Source organism: Callithrix jacchus, chromosome 5 (genome assembly GCF_049354715.1).
Source record: "Callithrix jacchus isolate 240 chromosome 5, calJac240_pri, whole genome shotgun sequence".
In the NCBI taxonomy this organism is placed as follows: domain Eukaryota; kingdom Metazoa; phylum Chordata; class Mammalia; order Primates; family Cebidae; genus Callithrix; species Callithrix jacchus.
In genome coordinates this window covers 54,576,789-54,596,858 of record NC_133506.1, presented here as the reverse complement: position 1 = coordinate 54,596,858, position 20,070 = coordinate 54,576,789, and the positions used below count along the sequence as shown (strand labels likewise).

General features: G+C 48.9%; 1 protein-coding gene across 3 annotated transcripts; it reads right to left on the bottom strand.

Annotated features, from left to right (window-relative positions):
* Positions 1-1,167: 1,167 nt before the first annotated feature.
* On the bottom strand, positions 1,168-20,069 carry TUBB1 (tubulin beta 1 class VI). Of its 3 annotated transcripts, none has more exons than XM_035299070.3 (4): positions 19,458-20,069; positions 4,790-4,898; positions 4,154-4,264; positions 1,168-4,058 (listed from the first exon to the last, which is right to left on the bottom strand). In XM_035299070.3, the coding sequence occupies exons 2-4, from the start codon at positions 4,887-4,889 to the stop codon at positions 2,980-2,982; spliced, it is 1,290 nt and encodes a 429-aa protein (XP_035154961.2). In that variant the 5' UTR covers positions 4,890-4,898; positions 19,458-20,069; the 3' UTR covers positions 1,168-2,979. The 3 variants fall into 3 exon arrangements, with proteins under 3 accessions (XP_035154961.2, XP_002747767.2, XP_054111486.2); XM_002747721.6 differs by lacking the exon at positions 19,458-20,069 and adding an exon at positions 8,424-8,566; XM_054255511.2 differs by lacking the exon at positions 4,790-4,898.
* Position 20,070: the final 1 nt, after the last annotated feature.

Below are 20,070 nucleotides of genomic sequence, written 5' to 3'. Positions count from 1 at the left end.
TTGGAAGCACTTGGCCAGGTAAAATACAAAGTTAGTTGCCTGATTTTAACTGTATTTGGAGAATGGATAAATAAATTTGAACTGGAAATTTTGAAACACCGTTCTAGGACCCGTTCTCACTATGGTACTTAAGCTCACAAGAATTTATCAGGGCCACTGTCAGCAATGCTGAGGTCAAGCCGAAAAGAAAGTCTTTGTCCCAGCTTCTGGGAATGACTTATTGTCCCAATACTTGACCTGTAGGTTTTATTGAATTTTCAGCACAGAGTGAGCAGGGAGGCCCAGCCAATTGAGTGGGAAAGAGTGCCTTTGGACAACAGCACGTTAGGAGCCCCTGGAGTCCTTTGCCTCAGAGCTGTCAGCCTGCTATTTGCAAGTTAGGACACCTCAGTTCAGTGCTGTGGTCCCCAAGACTAAGTTACTAGGAAGCATCCTCTATTACAGGGAACAGGAATAAATGAATCACAGGTTTGTAGGGCCTTTTTGATACAGGATGAATAAAGTAACTAATAAAGGGGCTAAATTTTTTCCAGTCAAGTAATTAGAGATGTAATTCATTAAGGAGGCAGATGGGATGCTTAAGAGGTGAGACTTAGGGACAGGGCTTGTGATGTGGAAAAGAGTGAAGTAACTGAATAAAAGACAAGTTTACCATCCGGCAGAGATTCTGAGGCTCTTTCTCTGTGATTTAAAAAAAAAAAAAAAAAAAAATCCTGAACCAGTAGTATAATGAAATAAACTTCCTGCCTTCAGCGCTGCTGGGTAGCTGACAGGACAACTATGCCCAAAGATGAGGTGACCTCAATCAGACAACCTGTGGGTATCCCACTAACCAGTTGGGTGATGTTTGAGGGATTCAGTCTCTTAGTTCACGTAGTCCTTGTGTATGAAGTGAAGGAATTGGATAAGCTCGAAGATTCTGATTCTGCTGTCTTGGTCTCTGAGAGACCAATGTCGCCGTAGCAACCATACTGCTAAAGGAATAAGCACTTCAAAATCAGAAGGGACAGATTTCTCTACGTTTCTAGTTTGTGTTTTGTGTTTTTAAATCTATTTATACCATACAAAAGAGTAGGATGGTGGGATGCATTTCTAAATATTTTTAACTACTCAGTCTGGGTGGTTAGGCTTCAAGAAAAGGAATTGATTTAGTCTGAAATAAAGCAGTTTTGCCACATTATTTTATACTTTAATGATTACTATTGAGCAAGCAAATCTTTACAGTAATGTAAATCACAAGTTTTTTTAAAGGTTTAAATCCATCTCTCCTTACATCTATTTCATTGCGTCTTTAGGTTTGGAAAGTAAAGCACCAGAGGAAGCATGTTTAAATCCTTGTATAATCGCAGGGGGTGGGGTCTTTAGCATCTCAGGAAGTTACTACAAGCTAAGTATATAGGTGCAGTGGTGCAGTTTCTTACTAAATCTAGTGCTTCTTGAACCACAAGTAGAAAGTGTTGAAAACATGATGGTGGTTTTGTGTTTTTTGAAGTTTGTAAATAGAAGACTTGTTGCTGATCCCAATGGCAAGGTATTTTTCTCTTGATACATACTTTAGTTATTTCCTCGTGATGCATACGTGAGAAGAGTGAAGTTTCTCAGCATGAGCAACTGTCATCCATTCACATGCTATTTTATTATTGCTGATTACAAAAGCAAATTGAGATGAAAACCCAGTTGCCTGCAAGTAAATATTTACTGCAGTGAGGGTCGGAGCATTTTCCCATTACCAGTTATCCATGGATCAAATAGTGTATCTCAGTGGTAATTCTAGAGGGTCATTAAAACCCTGGTGGTGCTGGAAGAGATAGCAGTGCTGCCTGTCAGAAATAGGTAAACTGTAATTAAGAAGTTATGGTTGATTTGATTGCGCTCTTGTGTATTTGGTCCTGTTGTAATGTGAGCAGATTAAAATCATGTCGTGGTTAAAGCTGTGTCATGCAAACATTTATGGCAACTTCTGCAAATTAATTTGAACTGTAAAAGTTCCTTAATGAGACGATGTTCTCCGTAACTGAGAAGGACACTGCAGCCTGCAGCTGCTGCTGCTTCATTCCTGCATTTGAATGGTTGCTGATCAGAGGGTGTGCCCTTTCTCAAAGAGGCTGCGGAGCTTTTTGGGGGGTGATTACTGAATGAAAGTGAAAAGAGCACTTCAAAAGAGCCTTTAAAAGGAAAACCAAGGATGATTATTAATGAGTTCCTGGGATCTAACACTAATAAGAAATTTAAAATATATAAACCTACATGTTCAAAGAAATAAAGATCAGAGGGCTGCAGATTAGTTTGCTTTTCTTTTTGTTTTTCATGTTTGGACCAGGTGTTTTTCTAGGGAGGACTGTGGCTTTTCTTCTTTCCTCTTTTCCAGTTAGCAGGTTGTGTGCACAGGTCCACACAACATGGATTATTTCTAGTGGATGTTGACTCACATTGACCTTGGTTCTGTAGCTCCCCATGTACTAGTCAGGCACCTGGCTCTTGTGAAGGCTGGCAGGCACAGGGAGGCAGGATGCCAGGCAGTGTTTGCTCAGAGGAGAGAACCTAAGGGAAGAGACTTAGTAGCCCTCGGATACCAAGTGAGGATTCCAGGGTGCTTATCAGTGCTGCTCAAGGTTAAAACGTTAACACCAGCTGCAATGGCTCCTGCAGATCCACACGTATAGTCTGGATCCCTCGCCCAAGTCATATCATAAATAGCCAGTGAACGCTTTGAAACAAAGGGAGCACTTTACACTTTGCTATATTTTTAAGTTAATAAGTATGCATTTAATGTCAAAGTTAGTAAATGTCAGCAAAGACCCTAATGCCTGTCAGCTGCTCCCCACCCCATCTCCCGCAGTCCCTGTGTTGAAGCTAATGATGAGTGCGTATCATTCACTGTGCTGCAGTGCAGAATGGGTTTTGGAGGGCTGCAGGAGAAACACTAATCTAATGAGAAACTGTTCTGTAAGTGGCTCCGTGGCTCAGCTTCTCTCATGGTTAATGTCCCTTATCTTCTGGCTCCATTTCTGCCTCCTCTGCGACCTCTTCATTTTCCTCTAGAACTGCTTTGGCATCTTGAAATTGTTGGTACTCAGATACCAAATCATGGATGTTACTTTCAGCTTCCCCAAACTCGTTTATGTCCATCCCTTCGCTGGTGTACCAGTGCACAAAAGCTTTCCTTTTGAACATGGCTGAGAAATGCTCAGAGACCCTATTAAAGATCTCTTGGATGGCCGTGTTATTGCCAATGAAGGTGGCGGCCATGCTCAGCCCCTGGGGCGGGATGTCGCAAACAGCCACCTTGACATTGTTGGGAATCCACTCCACAAAACAGCCGCTGTTCCTGGTCTGCACGGAGAGCAGCTGCTGGTCCACTTCCTTGGTGGACATCTTGCCCCGGAAGATGCAGGCCACTGTTAGGTAGCGGCCACGGCGGGGGTCACAGGCAGCCATGGTGTTGCGGGCGTCGAACATCTGCTGGGTGAGCTCAGCCACGGAGAGGGCCCGGTACTGCTGGCTTCCCTGGGCCGTGAGCGGGGCAAAGCCGGGCATGAAGAAGTGCAGGCGGGGGAAGGGGACCATGTTCACTGCCAGCTTGCGCAGGTCTGCGTTGAGCTGACCTGGGAACCGGAGGGAGGTAGTTATGCCGCTCATGGTCAAGGACACCAGATGGTTGAGATCCCCGTAGGTGGGTGTCGTCAGCTTCAGAGTACGGAAGCAGATGTCATAGAGGGCCTCGTTGTCAATGCAGAAACAGGCATCTGCATTCTCAATCAACTGGTGGATAGACAAGACCGCGTTGTAGGGCTCCACCACTGTGTCCGACACCTTGGGGGAAGGCATGACACTGAAGGAATTCATGATCCGGTCCGGGTAGTCCTCTCTGATCTTGTTCATGAGCAGAGTGCCCATCCCGGAGCCTGTGCCCCCGCCCAGGGAGTGGACGATCTGGAAGCCCTGCAGGCAGTCACAGCTCTCACTCTCGTGCCTCACCACCTCCAGGACATTCTCAATCAGCTCGGCTCCCTCCGTGTAATGGCCTTTGGCCCAGTTGTTGCCAGCCCCAAAGTTACCTGTGGCAAAAAAGAGTAACCAGCAAGGTGAAAAGAGAAGGGCACCATTAAGGCATCTGCCTCTCCTTCTGGTGGAACCTTCTGGAAAAACCTACCGTGGACAAAACTGTTGGGTTGAAAGAGGGCTCCTAATTTGCTAGATCGAATGCTGTCCATCATCCCAGGTTCTAGGTCCACCAAGACTGCTCGGGGCACATATTTCCTACCTGTGTAGAAAAATAGGAAAAAGTCAGCATGCTTGTTTTTCTGAAAGTTATCAGAATAGACCTTGCCATACTGGTCCAAAAAAATCATGGATATTCTAGAAAGGGGCCCTTGGTAGTTTGAGATTTGAGTATCTAACATCATATTTTTGACCCCAACAGCAATCTCACAAATCTATAGAATACCCAAGAAACACTTTCCATTGTTGCTCTGTGATAGTGCCAGTGACAGAGATTCTCTTCTTTCATACTGGAAATGATTCTGGTTTCATTTGTGAAACCACAGAGGAAAGTGAGTACTTCACCTGCTCCTGTTAAGGTGTGTGCCCCATCCAGCAGCTTCTTCCCCAGTGCTGGCTCTTGACCAGGGGCTGGGGACCCACCACTCTGGGGATCCTGCTGCCCTGCCTGCCACCTCCCTGAGCCTGGACATCACTGCATTGACATTTCTGTCTCCTGGGCCTCTGCCTTTCCTTTGTCTGTGTTCCCAGGTGCCAGATCACTGCTCCCAGAGCCCCCAGGGCCTACCGTAGGCTTCGTTGTAGTACACACTGATTCTCTCCAGCTGCAAGGCCGAGGCCCCGCGGTCACTCCCAGCTGAGTCGATCCCATGCTCCTCACCAATCATCTCCCAGAACTGAAAGCAGGAGGAAGGTCAGAGTAAAGGGACCCCAAAGTCACTCCCAGCTGAGTCGATCCCATGCTCCTCACCAATCATCTCCCAGAACTGAAAGCAGGAGGAAGGTCAGAGTAAAGGGACCCCAAAAAAGGCTGTGTTAGCCAGAGAGAAAGTTAGCACTCCCAAGCCTGTTTCCCTGGGGTTGCCTGACCCTCTCCAAGACATTCTTTTTGGGCCTTTTCATAAATAATCATGGCATCATCATTACTTTTTGCCTCTACTAAGCAATATGAAGTAATGTGAAGGCTGCATTTTCTTCCCACCTGAACTTAAATAAAGTGTCACAAAATACTAAATTGAACTTTGCTCCTATTAAATTGAGGCCATTATATACATTAAAACTGTTTTAGAATTTAACGTCAATGTGTCTCTAATTTATCTTTATAATGCTCCAAGCTAGTAAAGTGTAGATTCCATTAAAGGAAAATAAACTGAATTTTTGTCTGATTTCACAATAATATTTCACTTTGGGGATTTCTTTTCATGAACTTTTCCAAACAACCCATAACTTGGACCTCTATGCATGATTTTAAGTAATGTGCTTTTTTTTTTTTCTTTTTTTGAGACGGAGTCTCACTGTGTCACCAGGCTGGAGTGCAGTGATGCAATCTCAGCTCACTGTAACCTCAGCCTCCCAAGTAGCTGGAACTACAGGTGTGTGCTACCATGCCCAGCTAATTTTTATATTTTTAGTAAAGATGGGGTTTCATCATGTTCGCCAGGATGGTCTCGATCTCTTGACCACGTGATACCACCTCAGCCTTTCAAAGCGCTAGGATTACAGACATGAGTCACCATGTCTGTTCTTTTTTTTTTTTTTGAGACAGAGTTTTACTATTGTAGCCCAGGCTGGAGTGCAGTGGCATGATCTCGGCTCACTGCAACCTCCACCTCCTAAGTTCAAACAATTCCCCTGCCTCAGCCTCCCAAGTAGCTGGGATTACCTCCCAAATAGTCATCGACCACCACGCCCAGCTACTTTTTGCATTTTTAGTAGAGATGGGGTTTTGCCATGTTGGCCAGGCTGGTCTTGAACTCCTGACCTCAGGTGATCCACCCACCTCAGCCTCCCAAAGTGCTGGGACTACAGGTGTGAGCCACCACACCTGGCCAGTAATTTGCATTTTTTATGACCAGGTAACACACAATTCAAAATTACACATAGTTATCCTCTAGTAACTATTTGAAATACACCGCCCTTCCAGTCACATACACAGTACTTATTAACATAGATACGTACCAAGCTCTTAATATGCAAACAGTTACTGGGATGACTCCTTTTGATCACCCTGAGAAGCATATATTGAAATGCAATGAAAATGTATTGACATATATTAAAACCCCAATCATAGGCCAAGGTCTTGGTAATGAGGCACTAATTCATGGTAAACTGCCAGTACTGTTCAGGGAGTGGAAGAATAATAAAATTCAGGTTCTAAGATACCCCAAATTAAATGTGTCTTAAAGTTCTTATGGCTCCAAATTATGAGTTGGCCAGGACTCTCAACACTAGACAACGTGATTCCAGAGTGAGAGCTGAGACCCTATCTAAAGCCAGCCAGCTTCTCCCGAGGGCCCTCTCCATATTATCTTCCAGCTTCAGAGCAGCAGGGCTCATGCCTGCCACTTCTCTGTGTGTTAGTTATGAATGTCTTACCCCGAGGCGTGGAGGAATGGTGACTTTTCAAGCAGTAATGTTCTTTGCCCCGGGTTTAAAACACCTGCGTTTAAAAGCCTTAGTTGCTGTTACTCACAGTAGCCAAAAGGCAGAAACAACCCAAGTGTCATTGATGGATGATGAATGTAGGTGTTTTAAAACCTTACTTTTAGTGCAACTCATACAGTAACTTCACAATAGCAGAGAACACGGTAAATTTTGCACAGTGCAATTGGTCATCTTAAAATCAAGACTGGAGATCGTGGGTTCAGGCACCTGCGTTCTTGGGGTTGGCCTATTGAGTTAGGTACTTCATAGAAAATTTTAAGCAGGGGGGTAAGGGAGAGAAAAAATTATTTATAGTCCAGAGGGCATATTTTGATTAATTCTGCTACTGTACATGAAACTTTATTTTAGGTCTACCTCTTAAATTTTCAATTGCATACTAATAAAACAGTAATTGGTGGATTTTTTCCTTGTTTTTTTGTTTTGTTTTTGAGACGGAATCTTGCTTTTATCACCTAGACTGAAGTGCAGTGGCACAACCTCAGCTCACTGCAGCCTCCACCTCCCAGGTTCAAGCAATTCTGCCTCAGCTTCCCAAGTAGCTGGGATTATAGGCACCTGCCACCACACTAGGCTGATTTTTGTATTTTTATTAGAGACAGGATTTTGTCATGTTTGCCAGGCTGGTCTTGAACTCCTGACCTCATGACCCGCCCGCCTCAGCCTCCCAAAGTGCTGGGATTACAGGCGTGAGCCATCGTGCACCACCAGTAATTGATTTTTTTAAGCTTTATAATAAACATGAGAAGGGAGGGAAAAGACACCTTAGTGACAGGGTATAGAAAGTTCCTCAACAAACTTCAAAAAGCTGTTTTGAGACAAATTACTATTTTTAGATATATAAAGTTCATTGTTAAGATGATCAAAGTGGGCTGGGCACTGTGGCTAACACCTATAATCCCAGCACTTTGGGAGTCCAAGCTGGGCACATCACCTGAGGTCAGGAGTTCTAGACCAGCCTGACCAACATGGTGAAATCCTGTCTCTACTAAAAATACAAAATTAGCCAGGTGTGGTGATGCATGCCTGTAATCCCAGCTACTCAGGAGACTGAGGCAGGAGAATCACTTGAACCCAGGAGGCGGAGGTTGTGGTGAACCAAGATCATGCTATTGCACTCCAGCCTGGGCAACAAGAGCAAAACTCTGTCTCAAAAAAAAAAAAAAAAAAAAAAAACCAGAAAAGGAAAAAAAGATGATCCCAGTATTTTGGAAGACTGAGGTGGAGGATCGTTTGAGCCCATGAGTTCAAGACCAGCCTGGGCAACAAAATGAGGTCCCCATCTCTCAAAAAAAAAAAAAAAATTAGCCAGGCATAGTGGTGCATGCCTATAATCCCAGCTACTCAGGAGGCTGAGGCAGGAGAATAGCTTGAACCCAGGAGGTTGAGGCTATAGTGAGCTGTGATTGTGCCACTGCACTCCAGCCTGGGCAACAGAGTAAGACTGTCTCCAAAAAAGGTGATAAACATATATAATGGTTGGCATGTATTGTACATATGTATCTATGGACAAAATTAATTAACACTCTAAGCCCTTAATGTGTCTTGCATCTCTTTAATTAAAGATTGTTTCCTTCTTTTCTTGTGTGAAAAAAAAATTTTTTAAGAATTATTATAAAGCCTAAAGGCATTGTCTGATATTTAGCAAGTGCACAAAATCGCCTAGACTTATTGTGCTCCCTGCTAACTTAAGGTATTCTCTTGGTTGGTTGCCTCTATGGACTGTGGCAAAGCTAGGATTATAACCAGACGTTACTTACCTTGGCTCCGATCTGGTTGCCACACTGGCCAATCTGAATGTGGACAATTTCACGCATCCTTGCTCTGAGCCCAAGTCTAAGATCTTCACAGAATCCTCAGAGTCCAGAGCCTCGGTTCACTGGTGTGAGCCCAACACTGGTGTGAGTCATTGCAGTGGTGGGACTGGCTGACCAAGCTACCCCTCACAGTGTGACCCAAGGGTGTGTCCACCCCAGAGGCCCAGCTCCCCGCCCTCAGCCAGTCCTGGCCCTTCTCTGCTTTCTGCCTGTCATGCTTCTGGGAGAGGGTGTTTTTCCTCTCTCAACACAGAATACTGCCCCATCATTTCCTAGAGAGCGAGTGCAAGATTAAAGGCCGCCTCGGTGCACAGGGCCTGGAGGCTGGCACTGTTTGCAGGCCTCTAGGCACCCATGCTTGCTCTGATGCCCGTGGTGTGATGACTGGCTCCTCGCTCACCCAGGTGACCAGACCACCTCCAAGGGCTTTCCCTGTCCAACTTCCCAGCCCATTTTCCAGACTTTGGTCTCCAGAAGCCCCGTGCTCCGATACAGTGAAAGGATCCACGGCTGGACCTGGCAGATCACGGGTATTGCCAGCATCAGACACTGTCTGCCCGCCTATCCCTGACATGCCCTTTCTCACCCTGTCTGCCAGTTACTCTGCAGTGCCCTGCAGGCCTCTCGGACACCTGCCCTGTCCGTGCCAGGGCTGGGCTGCCCCTCAGCACCCTTCGCAGCTCCCGTTCTGTCGCTCCATCACTCCTGTCATGGCATCTGGAGTCTTAATGTTTGCCATAAGGTCCCTTTACCAGACCCTGAATTCTGCATGAGCAAAATGGACTCCCCGTTGCCTTCTCTTAGGGCCGGGTGCACTGGCTCACTCCTGTAATCCCAGCATTTTGGGAGGCCAAGGTGGGTGGATCACCTGAGATCAGGAGTTCAAGACCAGCCTGGCCAACATGGCGAAACCCCGTCTTTACTAAAAATACAGAAATTAGCCAGGTGTGGTGGCGCACACGTGTAGTTCTAGCTACTCAGAGGGCTGAGGTATGAGAATCGCTTGAACCTGCGAGGGGGAAGTTGTAATGAGCCGAGATCATGCCACGGCACTCCAGCCTGGGCGACAGAGCAAGATTCAACAAAACAAAACACCATTACACTCTCTCATGCGCCGTACTCAGCCGCCGGAAAGCAGCAGTTCATTCTCCTGGTCCTCAGCACATCCCCTGCCCTCAAGCTTCCGTCAACATCGAAAGCCAGCCCTAGGCTTCATTACCTCCAAACATGCAAGGGCATCCGGGCCAAACACCAGCTCCATATCCTTGCCCAAGAGGGTGGCAGTTCCCTACCACCTGGAGATGAGGTTGAGGCTTCCAGAGAAGAGGGGAAATGGACTCCCTGAGAAGGCGTGAGAGCTGTGGCTCAGAAGAGGGGAGAGCTGGTAGGCACGGCCTTGTGCCTACTGTGCTCCAGAGGTGCAGATACAAGGGAAGGTACAGGGCAAATCTCACTCCTGACACCCCGAGGATGTGGGCAACCACCATCAGTGAGCACCTGCCTTCTGAAGCCTCTCTTCAGCATCTGATCTGCCTGTGTTCATTCTGAGGCTGCCCCCATTCATTGAACAGCTATGGATGGGGCCCTGTCATATGCTGGGCTCACCTTGAGTGCTGGAGAATGAAGCACCCAACTCCTCCCTGCCCAAAGGTAAAGAGAAGAATGTGTAAATTCAAGAGGAGGATATTCATATGTCCTCAGCAGTATTTTTATTTGTTTTTTATTATTATACTTTAAGTTCTGAGATACATATGCAGAACATGCAGGTTTGTTACATAGGTATACACGTGCCATGGTGGTTTGCTGCACCCATCAACCCGTCATCTACATTAGGTATTTCTCCTAATGATATCCCTCCCAAAGCCCTCCACCCAACAACAGAACCTGGTGTGTGATGTTCCCCTCCCTGTGTCCATGTGTTCTCAGTGTTCAATTCCCACTTATGAGTGAGAACATGCGGTGTTTGGTTTTCTGTTCTTGTTAGTTTGCAGAGAATGATGGTTTCCAGCTTCATCCATGTCCCTGCAAAGGACATGAACTCATCCTTTTTTATGGCTGCATAGTATTCCACGGTGTATATGTGCCACATTTTCTTTAGTCTATTGCTGATGGACATTTGGGTTGGTTCCAAGTCTTTGCTATTAGGTACATTGCCGCAATAAACATATATGTGCATGTGTCTTTATGGTAGAATGATTGATAATCCTTTGGGTATGTATCCAGTAATGGGATTCTCAGCAGTATTTTTCAGAAATTAAAAAGTGCACACAGAACAGAACATTGTTTCCATAGATGTTAGCCCATCTTGCCTCACTTCCAACCTCTCTCCCTGTGAGCCTTGGCCTCTTTTCTCCTTCTCTCTGTCCTCCTCCCCCCAGCTCTCCCCAACCTCCCTCCCCACCCAGGGACCCCTGTCAGACTCCTCCAAAGGTCAAAGATGCTCCATGATCTCCCCGCAGGCAGTTCCCTGGCCAGAGACACCTCCCCTCCTGGGGACCAGAGCACTTCCACCTGCAGGCCCACACACAGTCCTGTTTGCTGATTACTTCTACACTTTCCTTATCTCCTGCCAGCCTGGGAGTTGCCCATGTCACTTCATCTTTGAGTCCCCAAAGTGCCTGATCCATGGCAGGGCCTCAGTACATGTTCGTTGAGGCCACATGGACAGCTAGCTGGGTGAGTTTGAGCAGTGATGGTCAGAGCGGGCTGAGTTTGTAAAGCCAGTGATGTATTTATTCACAAGTGTGCCCTTCTCCAGGTGGGGTCACCTCTTTCCTCCATTCCATAAGAGGTGGTCTCGGCTGAAAGTATAAACTGTTCCAAGAACCTGGATGTTTGGGGACAGACGGTAGATAGATGGATAACCGTAGTGAGCTATTGTGGGAAGGTGTGGCCAGTGGGCAGCTGCGGCCTCGTGTGGCCCAGCTCCTAAAAGGAGCCCCTGTTGGCCACAGACCACCTCGCTGTAGGGACCACTGGGCTGGGCTGGGCACTTCTGATCTGCCTGTGTTCATTCTTTAGCACGTGAGCAGGATCCAGGGTTCAGGGTCCTCTGCCCAACCTCCACTCTGCGGTCATCTCAGTTTGCTTAGGGAAGGGAAAAAGCCAGGTTTCCAGATGGGTGCTTAAAAGGTTTTTCTGTTAATGGGGCAGTTGGCAAAAAGGGGGAAAAAGAGAGAAGCCCTGTTTGCTTTGATTCCTGTATCGCCAGCTGTGTTTATTCAGGCCTGGCGGGTGCTGAGCTTTGGACGCTGGGCTGTGAGAGGGCGAGGGGCAGAGTGGCAGCTCTACCCCCAGGGGCCCAACTCCTCCCTAGACCTGAATTTTTTTCTTTTCTTTCTTTTTTTTTTTGAGATGGAGTCTTGCTCTGCGCCCAGGCTGGAGTACAGTGACACGATCTCAGCTTACTGCAGCCTCTGCCTCCCAGGTTCAAGCAATTCACCTGCCTCAGCCTCCCAAGCAGATGAGACTGCAAGCACACACTACCATGCCTGGCTAATTTACAGTAGAGATGGGGTTTCACCATTTTCATATTAGCCATCTGGTCTCCAACTCCTGACCTGGGGACCCACCTGCCTCAGCCTCCCAAAGTACTGGGATTATAGGCATGAGCTACTGCGCCTGGCTGACCTAAATCTTTTCATGTGGAAAATGAAATAGCAGTCCCCATGTCACAAGTCAGTGTGAGGACTGAGCCTGCCAGGGCTGACCCCCAACTCAGGGCTGCCAGTGGTGTTTTTCAAGTGGACTTTGCAGGGTGGGAGAAGGAGATGTGGCTCTTGGTGCAGACAGATCCACGAGTTCCACACCTAAGGACAGCGCACCTGCCAGGCAGCAGGCTTGGCATGGCTGTGCGCACCGGGGCCTGTCTCCATTTCACATGTCTGGGCAGAGCAGAGTGCAGGAAAGGTAGCAGATCTGGAAAGCAGTCTCAGCTCCTGTCTCAGCTCTCTTGTCCTTGTTTCTTTTTCTTTCTTTCTTTTCTTTTTTTTTTGAGACTTAGTCTCCCTCTGTCACCAGGCTGGAGTGCCGCGGTGCACTCTTGGCTCACTGCACCCTCCACGCCCCGAGTTCAACGATTCTCCTACCTTAGCCTCCCAAGTAGCTGGGACTACAGGCATGCGCCACCAAGCCCAGCTAATTTTTGTATTCTTGTCCTTGTTTCTGAAGGTACCTGCTCCCCAGAGGAAACAGCTCTCCTCTGATTGGCCCCTTAATGCCAGCAGTGAGGTGGGGAATACAGACTGCCTTGCCCTCGGACTGGCAGAAGTGGCCCCTGTACAGGACACATGTGAACGGTGCCCCTGGAGATGCCAGCATGACCCCAAAGTCTGTTTTGCCAGGCTGAAAGTGAACGCCCAGTCCTGAACTGCAGCAAGTGAGTAACAGTGGCCACTGTGATGAATGAGAGTCGTTTCCTGCCCCCCACAAAGGGCTGTGACCAAGGCAGGTTAGCAGTGACTGCATTTAAGTAAGGAGATCAGCAATCTTTGCCTCAGAGGGCAGAGGGCAGGAGCTTCCTCCTAGCAAGTGTGGCCAGGACTCCCACAGCCCCCGACACAGATTCCCAACCGGGACCAGTCCAGCCCTGAGCCTGAAACCCTCTCCTCTAGTGGCCTGACACAGTTTGCAGCCCACAGAAGGCTCTGTGGCAGCAAGCCTCTTCCTGCATGACACTTGGGTCTATTACAGGAATAGAGCCAGAAAGATAAGAAAAACCAGTGTCACCCAGAAACCCTATATCGGCTGCTTCCAGACTTCCCCCAGGAGTTGTCCCCAATGGTCAGGTGGAGCTGCCCCCACCCTCCATTTGGCAAATGAGACATAATTCGGAGAAAAACAGAGCACTCAGAGCATTCATTGATTTCATCCGCCCCTGATCTTCCACTTCTGAGCGCATTGAAGTTCCTTGAATAACTCATAGAAGATTGTTGAATTATAGTGTTTGTGTGTGATTCAGATGCAGAAATTTTTCCAAATGTCTTAGCAAGAAAATGACATCTGAGGGGCCATTATGAGTGACTCAGCGGGTGTGGGCAGGCCGCCAGAGGAGCTGAGCTCCACTTTCTTGTACTCTGCCTCGGTGTGTGTTCTCTTACTGGAAAAGAAAGTTCTAGGAGGATGAATAACTACAAGAGGAGAAGGACTAGGAGAACATTGCTGGTTTCCACTGAGCCAGAAGTGTTAACCTTCTTCCCCCACAGCTGAGATGCTCATGGTCCGGAACCAGGCGGACTGGCTGCCTGTCCAGCCTCCAAGCCCAGAGAGTAGAAACACCTGGCTGTCCCTCTGGGTGCACTGGTAACCAGCATGCTGGCTGTGGCATCTCTGATTTATAAAAGGAAGCACACACACATACATACACCTACCACCACCACCACTTCTCCTGAACTGCTGCAAAGATCTAAAAGGAATAGACAGGTGGACCTTCTCAGCTGCTGCTGTCCCATCTCCAAGGTGTGCAGCTAGTGATAAACAGTGTTCTGTGGCGTGCACAGAGGTAAGCATCAAATGGGGCAGCACCTGGAGCTGAAATCGAACAAAAATATATACTTCAAGCCCAGTGTTTGTCCAAGAAATCTCTGATGTATGAGTTTTGAGGGACCTCTGAAAAGCGGAAAATATGGGCCCTGCCCTCCAGGGACTTAGAGGGTGAAAGCAGCACTAGCTTCCAGCTCTATGGGTCTTTACCAGTTTCTCTGCCGCCACCAGCTCCTACATGCCCCCCGTTTAGCCTGCACGACACAACCACCTTCGAACTGAGTGATGGTTCCCACCACAATGTAGAAGAAACTAAGGCTCAGAGAGGAATTGACATGTTCAAGTCTCAGGATAATGTGGCAGAAGCTGAAATGGATTGCAGGTCTTCAGACACCTACATCCAGGGGTACAATTCAAGATGTCAAGAGGCATGCTTCAGGAGCCCGGGGTGCTCATGTCTCCTGTTCCTCACTCTGTAACTACGTCCTGCAAGCCCTGCTCCCAGATGGATGCCCTGCTGCATCTTCTCTCCCCTTCCCTCCAGCAGCACTCCTCATCCATCACCTATGGCTCTCCCCTCCAGGGCCCTTCCTGTCCCACAGCTGCCTCCACTCATATCATCCTTCCCACAGCCACCAGAGGGATCTTACAAACAGAAGTCAGCTCTCATCCACCGCCATCCTGGAAAGCCAGTGGCAACTGGGAGGAAACCCAAACCTCTTACAAAAGGAAAGTCCAGGTGTGCCTTCGGATCTTGCATAATGCACACACCCCATGAGGCGGGGCAGGGAAACGAGGTGGGGAATGAAGGAGGCCAGCAGAGCCCCTGTTATGGTCCCTGCAGCTTGGACCCTGAGGCCACCTGTCCGCGGCCTCCCCATGGGCTTTCTCTAGTGCATCACACACTTACCCAGTGCGCTCACATTCTCAGGCCTCTGCAGACACTCTTCCTTCTGCTGAGTCTCCTTCCAGCACTTTCCATGGTTGTCTCTATTGGATCCCAGCTCACTGGTCCCAGACCAAACTTCTCCAGAGCCCCCCGACCCCCCGCCGCCACCATCTCTCCTGTTCCCCATTTTATCTGTTTCCAAGCACTTCCTACCTCCTGAGCATTTTACTTTTCCACGTCTTCCCTTATGCAGAAAATGTAAGTCCCTGCAGAGACTCTGTTCACTGCCAAATCCCTGGGGAAGAAAACAGTAGCCTGCACATTCTAGGTGCTCAACAAACATTTGCTGACAGCCTAACTTCAGAGGGCAAACAAATTCAATTGGGTATAGTTATTGAGTGCCCCTTTGAAAACTTCCTGGTGAGTTCATGGTGGGCTGTGTCTGTTACATGCTGTGCCACACAGGGTGTGTTCTGAAGGTGACCCTGATGGGGCTGCCCTCATGAATGTCAGCCCAAGGAGCCACATCCACACCCAAGCAAGTGTGGGCCACCAGTCACAGTGCAATTGTCAGAGGCATTTCAACCAGAGCGACTCCATCTTGAATAGAGACTGGGTAAAATAAGACTGAGACATACTGGGCTGTATTCCTGGGAGGTCAGGCATTCTAGGATGAAATAGAACATCGGCACAAGGCACAGGTTACAAAGACCTTGCTGATGGGATCACGCCTTTAGTCCCAGCACTTTGGGAGGCTGAGGTGGGTGGATCACCTGAGGTCAGGAGTTTGAGACCAGCTTGGCCAACAGTGAAACCCCATCTCTACTAAAAAAATACAAAAAAATTAGCTGGATGTGGTGGCAGGCACCTGTAATCCCAGCTACTCTGGAGGCTAAGGCATAAGAATTGCTTGACCCCAGGAGGCAGAGGTTGCAGTGAGCCAAAATTGCACCATTGCACTCCAGCCTGGATAATAAGAGCAAAACTCCTTCTCAAAAAAAAAAAAAAAGACCTTGCTGATAAAAAAGTTGTGATAAAGAAGCCAACCAAAACCCACCAAATCCAAGATGGCGATGAAAGTGACCTCTGGTTGTCCTCACTGCTCATTATACACTAATTATAATATATTAGCATTGCTAAGAGACACTCCTACCAGCACCATGACAGTTTACAGATGCCATGGCAACATCAGGAAGTGACCCTGTGTGGTCTAAAAAGGGGAGGAACCCTCAGTTCCTGGAATTGCCCACCCCTTTCCAAAAAACTCCTGAATAATCCGCCCCTTGTTTAGTGTATAATCAAGAAGTAACAATGAGTAGTTAGCTGGGGCAGCCCATGCCACTGCTCCGCCTATGGAGTAGCCATTCTTTTCTTCTTTTGCTTTCCTAATAAACTTGCTTTCACTTTATATACTTTCCTGGATTCTTTCTTGCGTGAGGTCCAAGAACCCTCTCTTGGGGTCTAGATTGGGATCCCCTTTCCCATAACACAACCAGGCCAGGATGTGATGCACGGTGGTGCCTACGGACGGTGATGAAGTGGATTGCACACCTGACCCAACCCATCTGAAGGCCTGCCCTGCAGCGGAATCTGGGTGTTAGCGAGTACCTCTGACCCACTCACCAAGTGGACCAAGAGCAGCTCCTGTAGCTGGTGAGGGACCCGTTGCACCCTGCAAAAGCAGCCTAGCCCAGCAAGCACTGCCGGCATCCACCCAAACAGATGCCGGTGTCCAGGATGTGGCTAAACTCAGGCATGTGGAACAATAGGAAATGTCCGAAGCTTGCCAGGGTGTGAGCCAGACAATACACAAAGGAAGGAGGAAAAAAAGAATTTCGAGGCCATTCCACAACCAACTAAAACTCATCTATGTTGTCCTCCTCCAGGTTGGGAAGGTGGGCGAGCCCTGGCCTATGTGCACTGATCGTTATTAGAATGAGGAGAAAGATCAGCCTTCTTTGTAGAAATGAATAGGCTTTTGTGTCTGTGGCCTTGGATCATGTGTTTTCCAGGAGACTTCGCAGGATTAAAAAAAGGGGGGGTCTGGATTCAAACCTGCCACCCAGGAGACTTGGGCTGAGCACACCCAGGCAAACCTGCCATCCAGAGGCTCAGTCTTTTCACCAGGAGAATGGAGTCATAGCATCTGCCTCCCAACCCCCACCCCCACCTTACAGCATTGTGCAGAGGATCAAATGTGGCTGCAGAGTCCTCTAGAATGTCATTGGCTCAGCCCTCGGCCCTCAAGCACCACTGGGAGCAGGAATGACTCCTGGGAAGGAAAACACAGGACAGGTGCCCAGCTTTCCAGGCAAAGTGGTTTCAAGGGAGATGCCTCGCTCTCAATACCTACTTGATTCTGCCCCAAGCTGGAAGGTGGTGGCACACAACTGCTTATAATGAGCTGCTAGAAGCAATGCTTAGGCAAGCAGGGCCTCACAGGTACGAAGGTCTAAGTGCCCTGCCCGAGCCTTCTCGGATCTGGGCCCAGATGAGATGAGTCACTATCCACAAAACCACCTTGCAGGCACCTGCAGCCAAGTCAGAAGGAAGCACACCTTTCAGGTTTCCAGGAGTCCCCAAGCAGCTCTGCAGGTGAATCTGCTTTGAAGAGAGACACAGCTCTGGGGCTATACTCAAACCCCAGCAAGCAGTCGCCAACAAAAAACGGCCAGGGATGGCCTGTCTAGCAGGTTCCCAGAGTGCCCCCTCCTCTTTTTCCAGTCCCAGACACCTCCTGGCTTTATCTGCATGCCCTTCAGAGAGCTCCTCCCGCTAAACCTCCTTCTGGAATCCGAGTGTGGATGGGTTTGTGGTTACTCCACCCCCACCCTTCAAAGGACTATGTTTAGAATCTTGCATTGAGTTAAGGAAAAAAACAACAAACAAAAACCCAAAACCCCAAAAAAACACAAAAATCGATTTAGGATCCTGTGCTGCACAATTTTAGGAACCCCCAAAATGACACAGCCAGCCAGCTTCTCGGTAGCCAGACATGCATCAACTCAACCAGAGCCAGGTTCAGAGATGAGGAGCCCCACATCCACTTGGTTTTCTGTTTGACCCATCAGAAGGGGCTGAAGACGTAAGTCTTATCAGGACCCCTTCCTTCCTTCTTGGCCTGCAAATGATGATTTCAAATGGATGGACTCCCTCCCTCTCTTCCTGCCCTGTTCTTCCATCAGATTCTGAGCTTGAGTTACTTCTATGTGAGGGAAACCCAGGAGCCACAACTTGTCAACTTTGGATGTCCTTTTTGTTACCAGCCTAAAAATATCCTTCCCTTTAACCAACTTTCAATAGGGTAAATCTGGACAATCCCCTCTTTGGAACTCCCCTGATAAATGAAGGCTTGTGCCAGCATTCAGGGCAGGACTGTGAATGCTTATTGTCCTCCCTGACCTTCTCACCCCTCCTCCTGATCCTTGTCTGTGAGTTTGATTAGCCAGAGGCTGTGGGCTGAAAGCGAGTGATATACAGGACTTGTGACCAAGCAGGTGCGGCTGCTGGCAAATTATGTAGACCCAGGTCACAGTGAACCTTGCGGGGCCCCTTGTTCAGCCCTGCCTTACACTTCTGGACTTGGGACCCATGTTACTACAGGGGTCATTTGCCTGCCTCGCTGGCCCTGCCTGTCATGATAGTTTCTACAGGCTGAACCTGCTCGGAGAGTCTTGGGCTATCTTCAGAGCACCCAGCTCTCCCCATGCTGCAGGGAAGAAAAGCTTACACTTTGGGTGCCTTTCACCCAGATTCAGGGAAGAGGGCCCAGGACATCACAGCTCAGGCATCAGAGGCCAAGCACAGGGGCCCTCCCCTCTCCAGGCTTCTGTTTCTCATGCTGTAGAATGTGCTGCTGGGCTTCATAGCACCCGGATCCTGACCGTCTACGGGTACATGGAGAGAGGGGGCACAATGTCTCTTGCCGCACAATTTTGTGAGTTCTTAGCTTTTTCTTTAGAAGAGGCCAAAAACTGGCTGCTTTGGTAGATGCCAACTGATGACCTGGCAGGGGCAACTGTGTCTGGATTTCTTCCACACAAGGACCCAGTTCCTGTAGTCAGGAAGGCCACAGACTTGACCTGGGAGAAAGAAACCCACTCCCCCAACCATTGGCAATTCTCTTTCTACTCCTTTTGTGCCAGAGGTTAGGAGGCCTGGCTCCCACCCCCACCGCCAGCTCAACCTGGGGTGCTTGTCCCAGGACAGCCCCCCCACACTGCCTTCCGATGACTGATGGACACTAATGTTTTCCACGAGCAATTTGCCAAAAAAATAGACACATCAGCAGATAGAGCTCCGGGTCCACACGCTGACTCGGTGACTGCTTTTTGGGGAACAAGGACTGAAACTTCTGGGATGACAAAGCAGCTTTCAGCCTGGCTCTCCACTCCACAGCCACCTCAGCCCTTCCAGGAATGGCCATGGAAGCTGCTGGAAGTCAAGAGGCAGCCACTGTGACTTCCCCTTGCCCACGAGGCACCCTCAGAATATGGTGAGCGCCACTGAGGATGGAGAGAGCCAAGCAAGCTCATCTGTGGACCCTGTGCCAAAGGCCCCTAGCAAGGGCCTGTAAGCCTGGCCCAGAATGCCAGGCCTGTTCTTACCAGAGCAGGAGGCCATGGTGTGGCCCGCGGGCCAAGACAGACACTCAGAGTGGCGGTGGGGAGAGGGGAGCCCTCCTCCAGTTGCAAAACCACGTCCTGAGGGGTGACTTCTGCTTTTGGTTCCTCATTTGACTAAGAGTTTCAGTCTCAGAAAAGCTTTCCAGGCAGCTTTGCAAGTCACGTTGCAGAACTCCTGATGTATGAGCCCAGCGGAATTTTCCTTTAGGGTCATTTTCTAGAAGGATCCCTCTTCTCTGCAAAAGGGAACCGTTCATCCAAAAGGGTCTGGGACTTTGGGAAAGGGTTTGAAAAGCCAGGCGCAGGCATCTTTCTGCGGCCGCTCCCAGGATCCCTTCCTAGGGGGGATGTGAGGCTGGGGCCCTCTCTCCAAGGCTCAAGGTCCCGGGAATGCAGGCCAAGGCGGCCTCCAACCCCGAGGCCAAGAACCCCGGCAAATGAGTCCAGCTGGACAGTACCGTGCTCAGAAGGCCACGAGCTCGCGGCGGCCGGCGGCGGGGTCAGGACTGGGGTCTGCCCGGTGGCCTCGCGCCTGGCCCACGAGTTCAGGCGCCCCGGGGCCAGGGTGCTGCTCCGGGCGGGGCGGGCGAGGTCA

What these genes read in the sequence shown, in the direction of transcription:
- TUBB1 (XM_002747721.6), bottom strand. Translation starts at nt 8,480, where the DNA reads ATGCGTGAAATTGTCCACATTCAGATTGGCCAGTGTGGCAACCAGATC. An exon ending in GCAACCAGATCGGAGCCAAG is followed by an intron (nt 4,899 to 8,423) that starts GTAAGTAACGTC and finishes TCCTGCTTTCAG; the next exon opens with TTCTGGGAGATGATTGGTGA. An exon ending in ACCCAACAGTTTTGTCCACG is followed by an intron (nt 4,059 to 4,153) that starts GTAGGTTTTTCC and finishes TTTTTGCCACAG; the next exon opens with GTAACTTTGGGGCTGGCAAC.